A 13485-nucleotide genomic window follows, 5' to 3' on the forward strand; every position below is an offset into this window, starting at 1 on the left:
TCACTGCACACAGAAGAAAGAAAATGTAAACAGTGGAAAATAAATGCAGAAGAAATATGAGTGCACAATGTTTTCCATCAGTGTTCTAGATTCTCTCCCAAGAGTCACACTTCTCAGAACCTAATAAAGGCAAGCACGCAGGAGCAGTTCCGGCAAAGTACCTGGTGGATCACAGCACAGGATGCAATGTAATAAAAGAGTATCACTTATGCTTTAACTTTTAAGACACCCATCTTTATAACAGTCTCACAAGCACCTGTTAAAGCAACTTCAGAGAGTCTACTAGGAAGTCCAGCAGGGTTCTCTTAATGCCTCATAAAGTGCGTTAAGGCAGTTTAACTACAAAGCAGGCATAGAGCCACCAAGTGTTGATTAAGGAGACAGAGTAAAGCAGAGGCAATGAGATTTACAGATAATCCCCAAATCTCTGATGTATGATCTATACCTGTAGCAATAAAAACTTAACAGGTCGGAAGAAGTAAAAGCTTTCTTGTACCATCGTGATGACTAACAACCTATTCAACCTTGTCAAGGAGGAAGACAAAAAGGTGAGGATACCGGCTGAATCCTGCTGGATGGGTTTACAGGTAGATTCTCTTCTCAGAAAGTGACAATTTATACCCAAACAGAGAACCACCTAGCTTAAAAAATGAGTTGGAAAAATTACTTAATGGGATGATTAATTAAAATAAAACCAATAGACAGCATTTACCACCACATATGAGATTAGAACTGTTTTAGTGGGAAGATAGAGGGGAACAAGTGAATGATGAAATGATGCCCAAGAAGCTGTATTTATGGCTTCAGCTGAGGAACAAAGCAGGCTCAGCTGAGATGAACGGGGATTCACACCTGACCCTGTACCGATGTTCACTCCTGTTCAGCTGAGCTAGATTAAAAAGCTCTTTTGGAGACTGACGAGTTGTATTTTTTTTCTTTTTTCTTTTTTGGCCGCACTGCGTGGCATTTGGCATCTTAGCTCCATGACCAGGGATTGAACCCATGCCCCTGCAGTGGAAGTTCTCACCACTGGACCGCCAGGGAATTCCCTGACGACTTGTATTTTTAAAGAAAAATTTTGGATCTGTCACAAACAACATGTAACCATCTTGGGGCTGGGTGTCTTTCCTTAGCCCAAGATGCTGTACATGCATTTTTTAGAAAACATATCCTAACCTCAGTGTAGAAAGACAAAATCTAACAAGAATGTCCCGAAGCAGGGAACCCAGTTCCCCAGGGGTGTACCTGAGCGTGTGTGGTGCCCACTCCATCCTGCAGAGAGAGGCCTGATCTACAGTCCTGGCCCCTCCGTCGGAGGGCGCCAGTGCCGGGCACTGGAGGGGCGCTGGCCGCTGCATTAGACTCTTCTACATCTGGGTCCCTCCCAGCTCTCAGTACAGAGGAACCCCCCCCGTAGGAAGTATTTAGGAGATTCCAGGCTCTGGAGGACAAAAGAGTCGGCTGCAGCTCATCTACGCTGGTCTATCCGAATCCCATCAATACAGCCTTGGCCCAAGCAGTAAAGGCTCTGCGCTTGGACTGTGCTGGTCAGTCCCTCTGAACTTGGGTCCAGCGCCCACCGGCAACATTCTGGACCCAGAGCTGCTTCTTCCAAGGGGGAATTCTCATTAGGATGCATTTCCTTTGAGCAGATTCGCTGGAGTGAGGGCAACTTTGTTATTTCCTGAGATGTTGCTATTGTTGTTACAATATCCTGCATCCATTAGGCAGTCTTGTTCATTTCAGGGCCACAGCAGGGGGAAGGGAAGGTAATATTCAAGCGGGGCTGCAGCTTACTTCCTTCAGAGTACTGACATGTTTTTAATTTTTCATTTTCTCTCTTTTTATATTCCTCCTCTTTACCTCTCTTGTTGGTGTTTTATCTCTCTTCACATAAAGTACTGGAGGTCAGGGGCATTTTATTACTCCATCCAAGAGGTATTTATTGAGCACATGCCCTGTCATAGCTTCACACACGGTGCCGTGATGTGTCACCGGAAGGCAGCAGACCCGAGTGTGTGTGGGTGAAGCGTGAAGTAAGGCACGCGTGCCACGCAGGAACACACGGTGTGTTTGTGGTGATTTCTGCCAAATGTCCAATGACCACAGAGAAGCCAGAAATCTCCGTGTGAGGAGCAACTCTTCAAGCTATTAAAACTTTCTGGAAATACCACCCAGGAATAGCCCATGTCTTCTGCTCTCTATCTGCCACGTAAGAGAAGGGTCTCTAGCACCATGCCCTGTGTAGGCTTCCCTACCCTGGAGGAGTGGGTGCGTCCGACCGTGCCTGCCTCCCATCGTAAACGAATGCGTTTGTTTTGGATCATAAGCGTTTTAAATGTTAATTAAGATAATGCAGAAATGGATGACCCAGAGACTTACCACCTCAAGAGAACTCTCAAAACTGATTTCAGGACATGAATAAATGTGTCATTAGTATATCAGTACCGAGCTAAAGGAACAACCCCTGGCCAGCCCTGGGCAGGGGTTGCCTGTGTCTCCTCATTACTAGAACGGGTGGCAATGACAGGAAAAGCCCTGTGTCCCTTGTGGAGAGGAATTCCAGGTGCCTGGGACTCCCTGCTGGTTCTGCCTCTGTCCCCCCTTACCCCACCTGTGCTGAGACCCGCCTGCTCTGTCCTCCAGCGTTCTGCTCCCAAACCCAGACCTTCCCCGGCACTCAGGAACCCAAAGATTAAAATGTTCTCTTTCAGTTCCTTTTCCCTCTGGGTCTAGTTTTCTGCTATTCAGCCTGATACAGCATTTCCTTCTAAGGCACGAAAGAATGACTATACAGTGTAGCTGATCTGGTGAACTGTCCAGGAGGATTACCTTCTTCCTAAAGGAAGGGGGACTATTCCTTTGGATCAGATCACCTGAGTAGACCTCAGCTCTGAATGAGTGGGAGAGGTCGCACAGAGAGTGCTCTTACCTCCTGGACACAGTGTTCATTTTGTCTCTCACTCCTACCCCCTCCCCAAACCATACCGTTTCTCACTTTAAAAGAAGGACCCTGGTGAAGGGGAGTATATCTTATCCTGCTTCATGGGATTTGAATACTTGGGTAAGACTTCTGTCTGGGAAAACAGTAGCAAGGAACAACCAAAGACCATAATTATTATTTTTACCCCAAACATCCCATGCTCTGCAGATTGTAAAAAGCAGTGAGTGAGTTAGGGAAAGACACTTATGCTCCCAAGGGAGGGAAAAAAAAAAATCAATAAAACAGCAACCTTTGCAGGCAATCTTGTGAAAGGTCCCTTTTAACCATCTTGTATTTGTTGACTGATTTTACTCACACGATACACATTTAAAACATCTGTTAGGCATCAGATTTATCAACAAACATGAAGCAGAACAGAAATCACAAACCTGCTTGATGCTTCCCCTTGTTCTTTCCTCCAGGTGCGTGCAGACAGAAGAAAAATGACGATAAATGGTGAATACATTTATAGCGCTTGATAATGACCAAATTGGAGACTGGGGAATGAAGTACCTTAATTAATCCTTTTCAAGCAAGAGCCATACAAGCAAGACACTTTATCATAAATGTACCCAACTTTCTGACATATATTCTTGGTGGTACAGACCCGAGATAGCTAGCACAGCACCAATACTGCCCACATGTGACCAAAAACTAGAGCCTCTTCATCAGCCTAAGTCATCCATGGTTTAGGCAGAGTGGTTCTGGTCTAACCAGCATCAGCAGAGACTGTTAGAAGGGTGGTGCGGGTTGTGTTGAAGCTGGAGTCCCTGTGGTTCAGGCAGACTCAATCTGGGTTAGTTCATCTGTGACCGTGGTCTTGTGTCTCCGTCACTCGTTGGGGCAGATTTTGTTTTTGTGCTGTACAAAGTATGAATGCCCTTGCAGGACATCAGGCACACAGACAACCTAGCTCAGTGTTGGGTGGTCTGTCTAATAAGCCACTTTAGCACGTTCGGGTCTATGCAACACGGCATGGGGTAAATGCGCTGTGTCCTTGGGCAGGAGTCTTGCTTTCCTGTGGGTCTCGGTGCTTTTATGAATAAACTGAAGGCGCTGGAGTTGGTAATCTCTGAATTCTAACCCTAAGGTACCACGTGGCACCCTAGGAGCTTGAAGACTCCCTGAAGCTTCATAAACGATCTGACTCATTTCCCAGAATAGCACATTTACCTGTGCTTCACCCCTGCAGAGCCTTCACTCCCTTTGACATGAAAATCAAGAAGTGAGTTCCTTCTCTAAATCCTTCTGTCGTTAAGACAAAACCTGGAAATAGCAACTGCTAAGCCCTCCAAAGTGCACGTGAGAGACGAACTGGACCGGAAAGGAGAGTGCCCAGCAGGTCTCAGCAGAATGGCCCCTCCCACGCCGCACGGCTGTCACACCGTCCTACCCCCTGGGATGCAGAAGTGCATCAGAGTCAGCGCACCCCACTGTGTCTCTAAGCTGGGGGGACGAGGGCACGGGCTGGTGTTCTTACTGATAACGTCATCGACGCTGCCGCTGCTTCTAATACAATCTCTTCCCTGACCAGCTGTTTAAAACCGCAGCCCCGAGCGCTCCCGCAGTGCCTTCCCTACTTTACTTTTCTCTTTAGCACTTACCATCATCTATTCTATTATATATTTTGCTTCTTTATTTGCACTGTCTCTTCCTAGTGTCTCTTGAATATGCACTCCCTGAGGCCTGGGATTCTGTTGGCTTTTCTCCCCCACTGCTGCACTCCCTGTGCCTGGAACAGTGCCATGCACACAGTAGGTGCTATAGGGGAGCAGAATCTGGCACCCCAAAGTGTGTCGCTTTGGCGTGAGGATAAATTCAGGCTGATTATTTTTAAGAGACAGAAGTCTCAGGAAGTTTTTCTTATCTCTCCCTTAACTGCCTAAAAGAATTTAGATAAAGTGCCTGTTCCCCCTGAAGACAGCTGTCACCAGAGAGGCCTGTAAGGAATACGGGCCAGGCGTGGTGGGGACTCAGCAGGGCCTGGAGGTGACAGTGTCTCCATCGGAGGGACTCTGTCCCTTGTCTCTGCTGGCCCAGGAAACACCCGCTTCCCCGTCCCCGTGTGAACTGCCCTTCCCCCCCCTCTGAGTCCCAAACTAGCGCCCGCAACATCTTCCTTTGTCTTTAGCTGAAGATGGTGTTTAACGAGAGGGTTTCGCCCATTTGGGGGGATTACTCAGTATTCCTGGGTCTCTCCTGCGTATACATGTTGTTAAACTCTGGTTTGATTTTCTCCTGTTAATCTGTCTCATGCCAATTTAATCCTTAGACCAGACAGAAGAACCCAGAAGGGCAGAGGGAAAATTTTCCTCTCTGACTGTGCTCGATGAGCACTGACTGCACGAACGCACGGATGAGTGAACGATCTTTCCCTTCAGAAGTTCTTCAACCCCGAACGTCATAGGAAATACACGATGTAAGGAAGAAGTTTTGGTCTATTTCTTACTGTATCACCCTGCACTCACTAAGCCAGTTAGTTATAAACATAAAACGAACCCTCTAAGTCACTGTAAATTATTCTCCTCACAAACCTACACATTTGATTAAAGCGGGATTGCTTCCAGAGCAAAGGTTCTGAACTCGGCTTCAGGGAGTTTGTGAATACATTAAAATTTGTAGGCAGAGTTTTGATTTTTTATGCGTTGAATATTTTTCTTGGGAAAGAGTCCATAATTACCACCATGTTCTTAATGGTTTAACAAAGAACAGCAAAGATTAAGAATCACTGCAGTTTGGAACAGTAAACTATGGCTGAAGGGAGAGTTGCAGGGACAATGCTTGCCCTTCTGGGCACACAGCCGTACTCCTCAGTAAATAAGGCCGAGACCCAGAGGCTAAGGAGGGCGCAGGGAGAGGAGAGTGCGGCTGAGGGCTGCTAGCTACAGTGGGACAGGATGGAGGCAGGTGTCCGCACGCATGCCCCTCCACCTCCGCCCCCACTGAAAACAGGGAAAACCACAGAAAAAAGAGAGGCTTACGGGAGTAAAATAATAGTTTATGCACTGGGAGAATTTGACTCATTATGGAATAGTTTTTCCAGGCTGCAGCATGACTTTTAATCCAAAAACTGCAGGAAGTGGGAAGCCAAATAAGCACGTATAATAAAATAATAGCCTACGCTCTCCTGTCACTTGGGAACTTTCTTTGTTTTTTTTTTTTTTTTTTTTCTTCCCCACTAGCCTTTTTACACATTACCTAGCAACCTTCATAAAGACGAGACGTACAATTTCCATACAGTTCCCGTTTTTGATTCATACCCTCAAGGAACAGATGGCACACGAGTTAGATTCCCTTTTTGTTTTAAAATACTACACTTTGGAAAGGGTCTAATTCTCAAAAAGGGAATTTCACTACATTTTAAGATCTAAATGCAAAGCGACTTCTCATCCATATGTTCGCTAGGCCGCACCCGCTCTAACACCCTGGGGTCAATGAATCTCTATGTTGCAGGTGCTGGCGCAGGTTTGACCCTGACCTCTAGGAGGTGGGTCCCATAGGGTCAGAGGTGACCTTGGCCAGCTCTGGTCCTTCGCCTTGTAGCTGCCTCCCATCCCGTGAAGCCACTGGGACGAAGGCCTTGATGGGCTCTGAAAGGAGACAGCAGGCGCTCAAACGCACGAGGCCAGCTGAGCCGCCCGAGAGCTCTGCACAACCCGGGGGACCGACTATTAGTCCAGCAGACTCACGGGGGACCGTCCCTGGCTTACTTGCTTTGCTTGTTTCACCGAGGATTTCTTTCATTAAATGGTGATTACGGTCTAGTCTGCGAGCTGCGCTGGAGCCCAGGCTTCCGGGACTAAGGGTTGTTTGGGAATTAAAGATGCTGCGGCAATCGTCAGGCCTGTGCACGATCTTTCCAGCCCCCTCCCCTCTAGGCACAGGGGGGCTGCACCTCCCTCCCGGTCCCCCCCCCACCACCCCCCCCCCCCCCCGCCACCCTGAGCTGAAGCACGGCTGGGTGACCTGCTTCGGCCAATGAAATGTGAATGGAAGTAACATCTCTTTAAAATTTTGAATGTTAATTCCAAGTTGTACTCTGAGTGGTCCTATCACCTCTGATGTTGGTTTGATCTGCAAGTGAAAGCCCAAGGCCCATCCTGTAAGGGGATCCCGAGGAGAAATGACCTTAAGGGACTTAAATGTGCAGACGTGATGCTCCCCAAGCAGCCCCGCCTGGGGTCAGGGGACGGGGGGAGTTTTAAACAGTCATTGCTTTTCAAGAACCAAGGCACCTACCTTAGGAGTTCTGGTGGGCTTTACGAAATGAGATATTAGAAAATAAGCATGAAATAGTATAAATAAATGTCTATAGAGTTTAGATTCTTTTCATATTTAAGCCCAGTCTGTGGATGGTGAGGAATGATACAGAATCCATTTAGTTTTGCACCTGAGTTGTTACCAAACAGCTTTGACTCTCTCAAAGAGCAACAGAGAATAAGACAAGCCCCGAATCGACACCTGGGCGTGCGTGCGTGCGTGCGTGCGGTTTGCTTTACAAACTTAAGGAAACGCGACTACAGCACCGACTGTCGCACTGACACCTACTTGGTGGGGCTGCAGGTGTGCAAGGCCTTCAGGTGCGGCTTCCAGGTTGCAACGGAGACAGATTTCTCGTCGGCTGCATAACTGCGCCAAACGCACTGCACGCGGCATACGCGGGGACAGAAGAAAGAAAAACGAGAGAGAGGAGGAGAGAGAACGCAATGAAAAGGGAGGTTAGTAAATTAATACAGATTAAGCATCTTTTCCTTGCCATGTTCAGCCCTGATAACTGCCCGAAGGGTGAAGAGGCTTGGGTGTTTTCGCCTGGCTGTGAAATATACTCCGCCACATCCACAGAATTGCTTTTCAGAATAACTCACATCAGAAGCAGAAGTACCACAAAGCATAACACAGAGGAGTCTTGGGATTGGTTAGGGAGAGACGTGGGAGGTGAGCTACCCGAGTGTGAGCGACTGTGCGTCCCGAGAGCCGCTGCGTGCCCTTAATCGCCACTTGTAAGATAGAGGCAAAGGACCCTGGCAGTCCATAAGGCAACTAGTAAATTAACTAGTAAACTGATGACCACCAGGGCGTGTTAGTGATGTAGTGAAATCCCCTGCGGTCGAACCACGTGGTACTTCTAAGGCTAACCACGAAGGTGGAGATGAGAGGCAGGACTAAAACAAGGTGGGGAAATGTATCCCCAGGAGTATGATCTGAAAGCGCATAACGATTTAATGCTGGGGTCTAAGAACACGCTTATAACTCTTTGATGTGAACACAAGCTCTGTGTACTACATGTAATTCTACCTGATATATATATAATACAAAGTATTTTCATGTAATCCCCACAGAGGGTGGATTAAGACCCTTACGACCCTTACTTTGTAGAAGAGAGAATAAAGGCTCAGGTAAATTAAGAGGTTAACACAAGGCTGGCAGAGGTGAGACATCACCTCAGGTGGCCCGGCTCTTGGTCTTCGAATCCCTCCATGGTCCTTTGCTGACCGCTGGGTGACCGCTGTTGGAACAGCTTCCCTCTGAACTGTCCACTTCAGAGGTTGCCTGAACTTACTTTCCATAGAGATTTTGGTGAATCTCTTCCTTTGCAATAGGTCTGAAAGCAGCTCTAGTGACCAAGTGTTTACGCCACTCTCCTGAGAGGAACATTCTTATTATAATTCATAAATCAAAACATTCTGTTTTGTGTGACTACTTCATATAAACAGGTCATGCCCCTGGCTGTCTTACCATCATTCATGATTTTGAAACCTACAATGAAGAAAACAGTGACCTAATAATATTCCTTTTCCTGACAATATCACTGAATACGTGTGTGCAGGAAAAGAAGAGTTAAAAATTGACATAACTAATTTGGAAAACTTTGGCTGTACCTATTAAAGCTGAAGTATATACACCCTATGATACAGCTACACACTCCTGCATGTATACTCAACAAATACGCTTACATAAGTGCATCAAAAGATGTGTACTCTAATGTTCAAAACAGCACTACTCTTTTTTTAAAATCTTAATATGAATTTTCTTATTTATTTACTTATGGAAGTATAGTTGGTGTACAATATAAGTTACAGGTATACAATAAAGTGATTCACAATTTTTAAAGGTTATACTCCATTTATAGTTATAAAATATTAGCTGTAATCCCCATGTTGTACAATATATTTTTGTAGCTTATTTATTTTATACATAATAGTTTGCACCTCTTAATCCCCTACCCCTATCTTGCCCCTCCCTCTTCCCTCTCCCCACTGGTAACCACTAAGTTGTTCTCTCCATCTGTGAGTCTAAACAGCACTACCCTTTTTTTTTTTTTTTTTAATATTCGAGTATAGTTGATTTACAATGTTGTGTTAGTTTCAGGTGTACAGCAAAGTGATTCCGTTATACATATACATATATCTATTCTTTTTCAGATTCTTTTCCCTTATACGCCATTACAGAGTATTGAGTAGAGTTCCCTGTGCTATACAGTAGGTCCTTGTTGGTTCTTTATTTTTTATATAGTAGTGTGTACATGTTAATACCAAACTCCTAATTTATCTCTCCCCCATACCTTTCCCCTTTGGTAACCCTAGGTTTGTCTTCTGTGTCTAAACAGCAGTACTCTTGATAAACCAAAGCTGGAAATGCTCGAGCAGCCGTCAGCAGGACCGTACCTGGGTGAGCTGTAGATCGCTGGCACAGTGGAGCGGCCCACAGCAACAGTCCACTACAACTACACCCAACAGTGTGGATGGACTTTCCATGAATACTGCTGAGTGCGAGAAACAAGACACAAAAGAGTACCTGCGGTGTGACTCCACTTCCATAAAGGACAAAAGCAGGGAAACCGACCCCTGCAGTTAGAAGGCAGCGGGGCAGCTCCCCCAGGGACGGAGGTGGAGAGAGGGTGCATGGGGCGCTGACCACCATCTGCTTCTTTCTCCGGCAGCGCAGTTTTCTAGGGTCTGTGCTGCATTCCCTATGCACCTTATACTTCAATAAGATGTTCAAGAAGTGATATAAAAAACTAGGAAGATATATGGTAGGACCTGAGGGTTTTTATATTATTAAGGAAGGTTTAAATAATTGAAGCCAGCTTCCTTGCCTGGAGCCTTTATCACATGGCTCATGTTGGATGAACCTACAAATCCCTCGGAACGTATGCTAAGCATCTTGGCATCTTACAGAGAACAAAGCAGTTGTCATTGTATCATCTTGAAATGTTAGTTTTGGCAAGTGCTGTACACTCACAATCTACAGAGTGATTCAGAGTAATCAATAAAGACACATGGGTTTATTATCGCAGCTTCTTCTGCAGTGAAGGCCAGAGCCTCGCCAGTGCTGCCTTAATTAAACAGCTTTAATAGAAGGCATCAGATATATGTGGACTTGGATACTGTGGAAGAAGGGCTCACGTAGAAGTGAGAAGCACATAGCAGGCCTGGGCATTATTAGATATCAGCGGAATAAAATCCCAAACAACAATACGACAAAAAATGGGACCAAGACATTACCTGCCAAAGTTATAAAGAACTGGGGGCGAAAGTGGCCACGCTTAGAAAATTGAAAATTTTCTTAACAATGAGATCTGGCTTCTTGCTCTTTTTCTATCAAATTGATCTCAACAGCTAGGCTCTTATTCCCTTCATTAGGAACAGAGGGCGAGTGGCATCTCCCTCGGGGCTGATACCAGTCCGCAGTCGAGTGGCGGAGGAGCGGGTACCTATTATTCTCACCCTCTAATCACTCTGTCCTGGCCTCAGCTCTCCCTCAGCTTCTGGAAGCTGAACCCAAGGCCACAACCATGTGATCGCGGAGCCGACGTTCCTCTACTTAGAGCTAAAATCACACAGTGGTTGGCAAGAGAAAGTGCCCAGAGGGATTTAATTTACATGGCACACACACTCCCAAGGAAAAGTCACCAAAAAGCAACATGAAAGCCAAATTCACCGTTTACTATGCGACCCTGGTGCTCAAGGTAGCCAAACAAGTTCACACTTTGGTCTGGAGCTACAAGCGCGATGTCAGTATAGTTACGTTTTAGGGAGTATTTAGCTTGCATTGTCTGGAGCATTACAGCTATGGCACATTTGACCCTTTCTGGAAACCTTAATTTTAGCTGAACATCCAAAGGTATAATCAACATGGAATGATTTTTTTCAAGGTGTAGAATTTAAGAAGCCGGAGAATGAAAAGATTTAGGGTGAAAACCAGTAATCCCTTTCCCCACTGTACTTCTCACTCATTTTTGTTCCTTCGTGGCAACCCCTTCAACTTTTATAGCTTCTGTTTCTAATTTTAAGAATCCTTATTTTTAAGGATTGTTCTCATATTTCTTTGAGGTTTTTAATTTTTTTACCATGGAAGATAGTGACATAGCCATTTACACACCTTCCCCTGATCTCATCCTACCACCAACAGTTTTTAGTTAATTTTAGTTAACTTTTAGTTAAGTGCTTAGTTAGTTAACACTGCTTAGTGTTTGCATAACTTTGACCACGTAACTACTGTTCCCAGCTCAGCAATGTGACGTACCATTGACTCCTTTCTTCTTTCCCGTGTAATTTATTTTGGTTTTTCTTGGAGCTAGTATTGCCCTATTTTAATTTCTTGATTTGCCTTTATGTACCTATGAGGAAAACATTCCTGAACTCTCCAACAGAACTCTAAAATTCCATTTGTCAGATACATCACGAAAGCTGTGTCTCCTTGCCGACCTCCCTCCGGCTCTCTGCTCTCCGGCCCTGCATCTCTGGCCCTGGGACTGCCCCTCAGCAACAGCCTAGAGATCCCCTCACTCCTCCCTGGGTGGGATCTCTTGTTCCCGGGACACCATGTCTCCTTCCTTTCTGGGTTCATCTCCTTGTTTTGGAGGATTAATTCTATCCAAGTAGCTTCTCCTTTTTTTCTTTTTCTTTCTTTTTCCATTTCAGCTTTATTGAGGTATAACTGGCCTATACGATTGTGAGATCTTCTAAGCTTACATCATGGTGATTTAATATATGCACACATTATGAAAGGGTTCTCCCCATCTAGGTAATTAACACATCCATCAACTCACGTATTTATTTGCTTGTTTGTTTTTTGGTGTGAGAACATTTTGTTTGTTTGTTTTGGGGGTTTTTTTGAAATGCATTTTTAAAGACTTTGTATTTTATTGCTATATTGGAGTATAGTTGATTAACAATGTTGTGATACTGTCAGGTGTACAGCAAAGTGATTCAGTTATACATATACAGGTATCTAATCTTGGTGTGAGCACATTTAAATTCTACAATCTTAGCAGATTCAATTATACAACACTGTTATCAACTATAGTCACCACGTTTCACATTACATCCTCAGGGCATATTCATCTCATAGTGAAAGTTTGTACCCTTTTACCCTATTTCCCCCACCTTCCAGCTCCTGGCAACCACTTTTTGCTTCTGTTTCTAGGAGGTTGACTTAAAAATTTTTTTTAAAGTCATATAAAAAATTCTACATATTCTACATATAAGTGAGACCATGCAGTATTTGTCTGTCTCTGTCTGGTTCTCTCACTCTGCATAATAACAAGGTCCATCCGTGTGTTGCAAATAGCAGGATTCCCTTCTTTCTCATGGTTGAATAATATTCCATTGTGTATATATACTGCAAAGGAAAACAGTATGGAGGCTCCTCAGAAAATTACAAATAGAACAGCCATATAATCCAGCAGTCCCACTTCTGGGTATATATCCAAAGGAAATGAAAACAAGATATCTGCACCCCCATGTCCACTGCAGCATGATCCACAACAGCCAAGATACGGAAGCAACCCAAGTGCCATCGGTAGATGAATCGATAAAGAAGATGTGATATTAGCTTCTTGAGTAAGGGTATATGGTAGGTAAAGTTTTGAGGTTTTGCATATCTGAAAGAGTCTTCATGTTACTCCCATACTCCATGAATAATTTGGTTGAATATAGAATTCTAGATTGGAGATAATTTTCCTCCATAATTTTGAAAGTATTGTTCCACTGTCTTCTAATTTTAACGTTACTAATGAGAAGTCCATGCAATGCAGATTCTGGACCGTTTGGGTATGTTCTGCTCAGAAGGCATTTAGGATCCCCTTTCTTGCAGGAGTTCTCATATTTCACACGGGCGTCCTCAGTGTGAAGCCTTTTTGTTCACAGTGCTGGGTCCTTGGGGGGCCTTGTACTGTGGCCCCTCCTGCCCTTCATTTTTGGGGAACCAGAATATAATATTTATTTGATAAAATTCCACACTTAGTTTCCCTGTATTCTTTTTGAGGTACTTCTGTTGGCTGAATATCTGATCTCCTGGAAGTGTCATCCAATTTTCCTACTGTTTTTTGTTTTATTTTTCATCTCTGTCTTTTTATTCTATTTTGGGGGAGATTTTCACAGTTTTATCTCCTTTTCTGTTTTCTTCTTTTTCTGCTCTCACGTTTTCCACATCTAGAAATTTTTTTTCTGAATCTGTCCTTATTCATGATTAAAGCATTACAAAGGCTGTATAAGCTC

At 44.6% G+C, this 13485-nt stretch overlaps 1 protein-coding gene across 5 annotated transcripts in view; it reads right to left on the minus strand.

Annotated features, from left to right (window-relative positions):
* Positions 1-13485, minus strand: part of KCNQ5 (potassium voltage-gated channel subfamily Q member 5) — a 572451-nt gene that overhangs the window by 66777 nt on the left and 492189 nt on the right. For 3 of the 5 annotated variants that reach the window (XM_059941799.1, XM_059941797.1, XM_059941801.1), the window contains exons 8-9: positions 7532-7626; positions 3373-3399 (exon numbers count right to left, since the gene is read on the minus strand). In XM_059941799.1, the coding sequence (XP_059797782.1) occupies positions 3373-3399; positions 7532-7626 (122 nt within the window). The remainder of the gene's footprint in view (positions 1-3372; positions 3400-7531; positions 7627-13485) is intronic. The other 2 variants (XM_059941800.1, XM_059941798.1) reach the window with 1 other exon arrangement.

The sequence above is a fragment of the Balaenoptera ricei genome, chromosome 12 (genome assembly GCF_028023285.1).
Source record: "Balaenoptera ricei isolate mBalRic1 chromosome 12, mBalRic1.hap2, whole genome shotgun sequence".
NCBI classification, from domain to species: domain Eukaryota; kingdom Metazoa; phylum Chordata; class Mammalia; order Artiodactyla; family Balaenopteridae; genus Balaenoptera; species Balaenoptera ricei.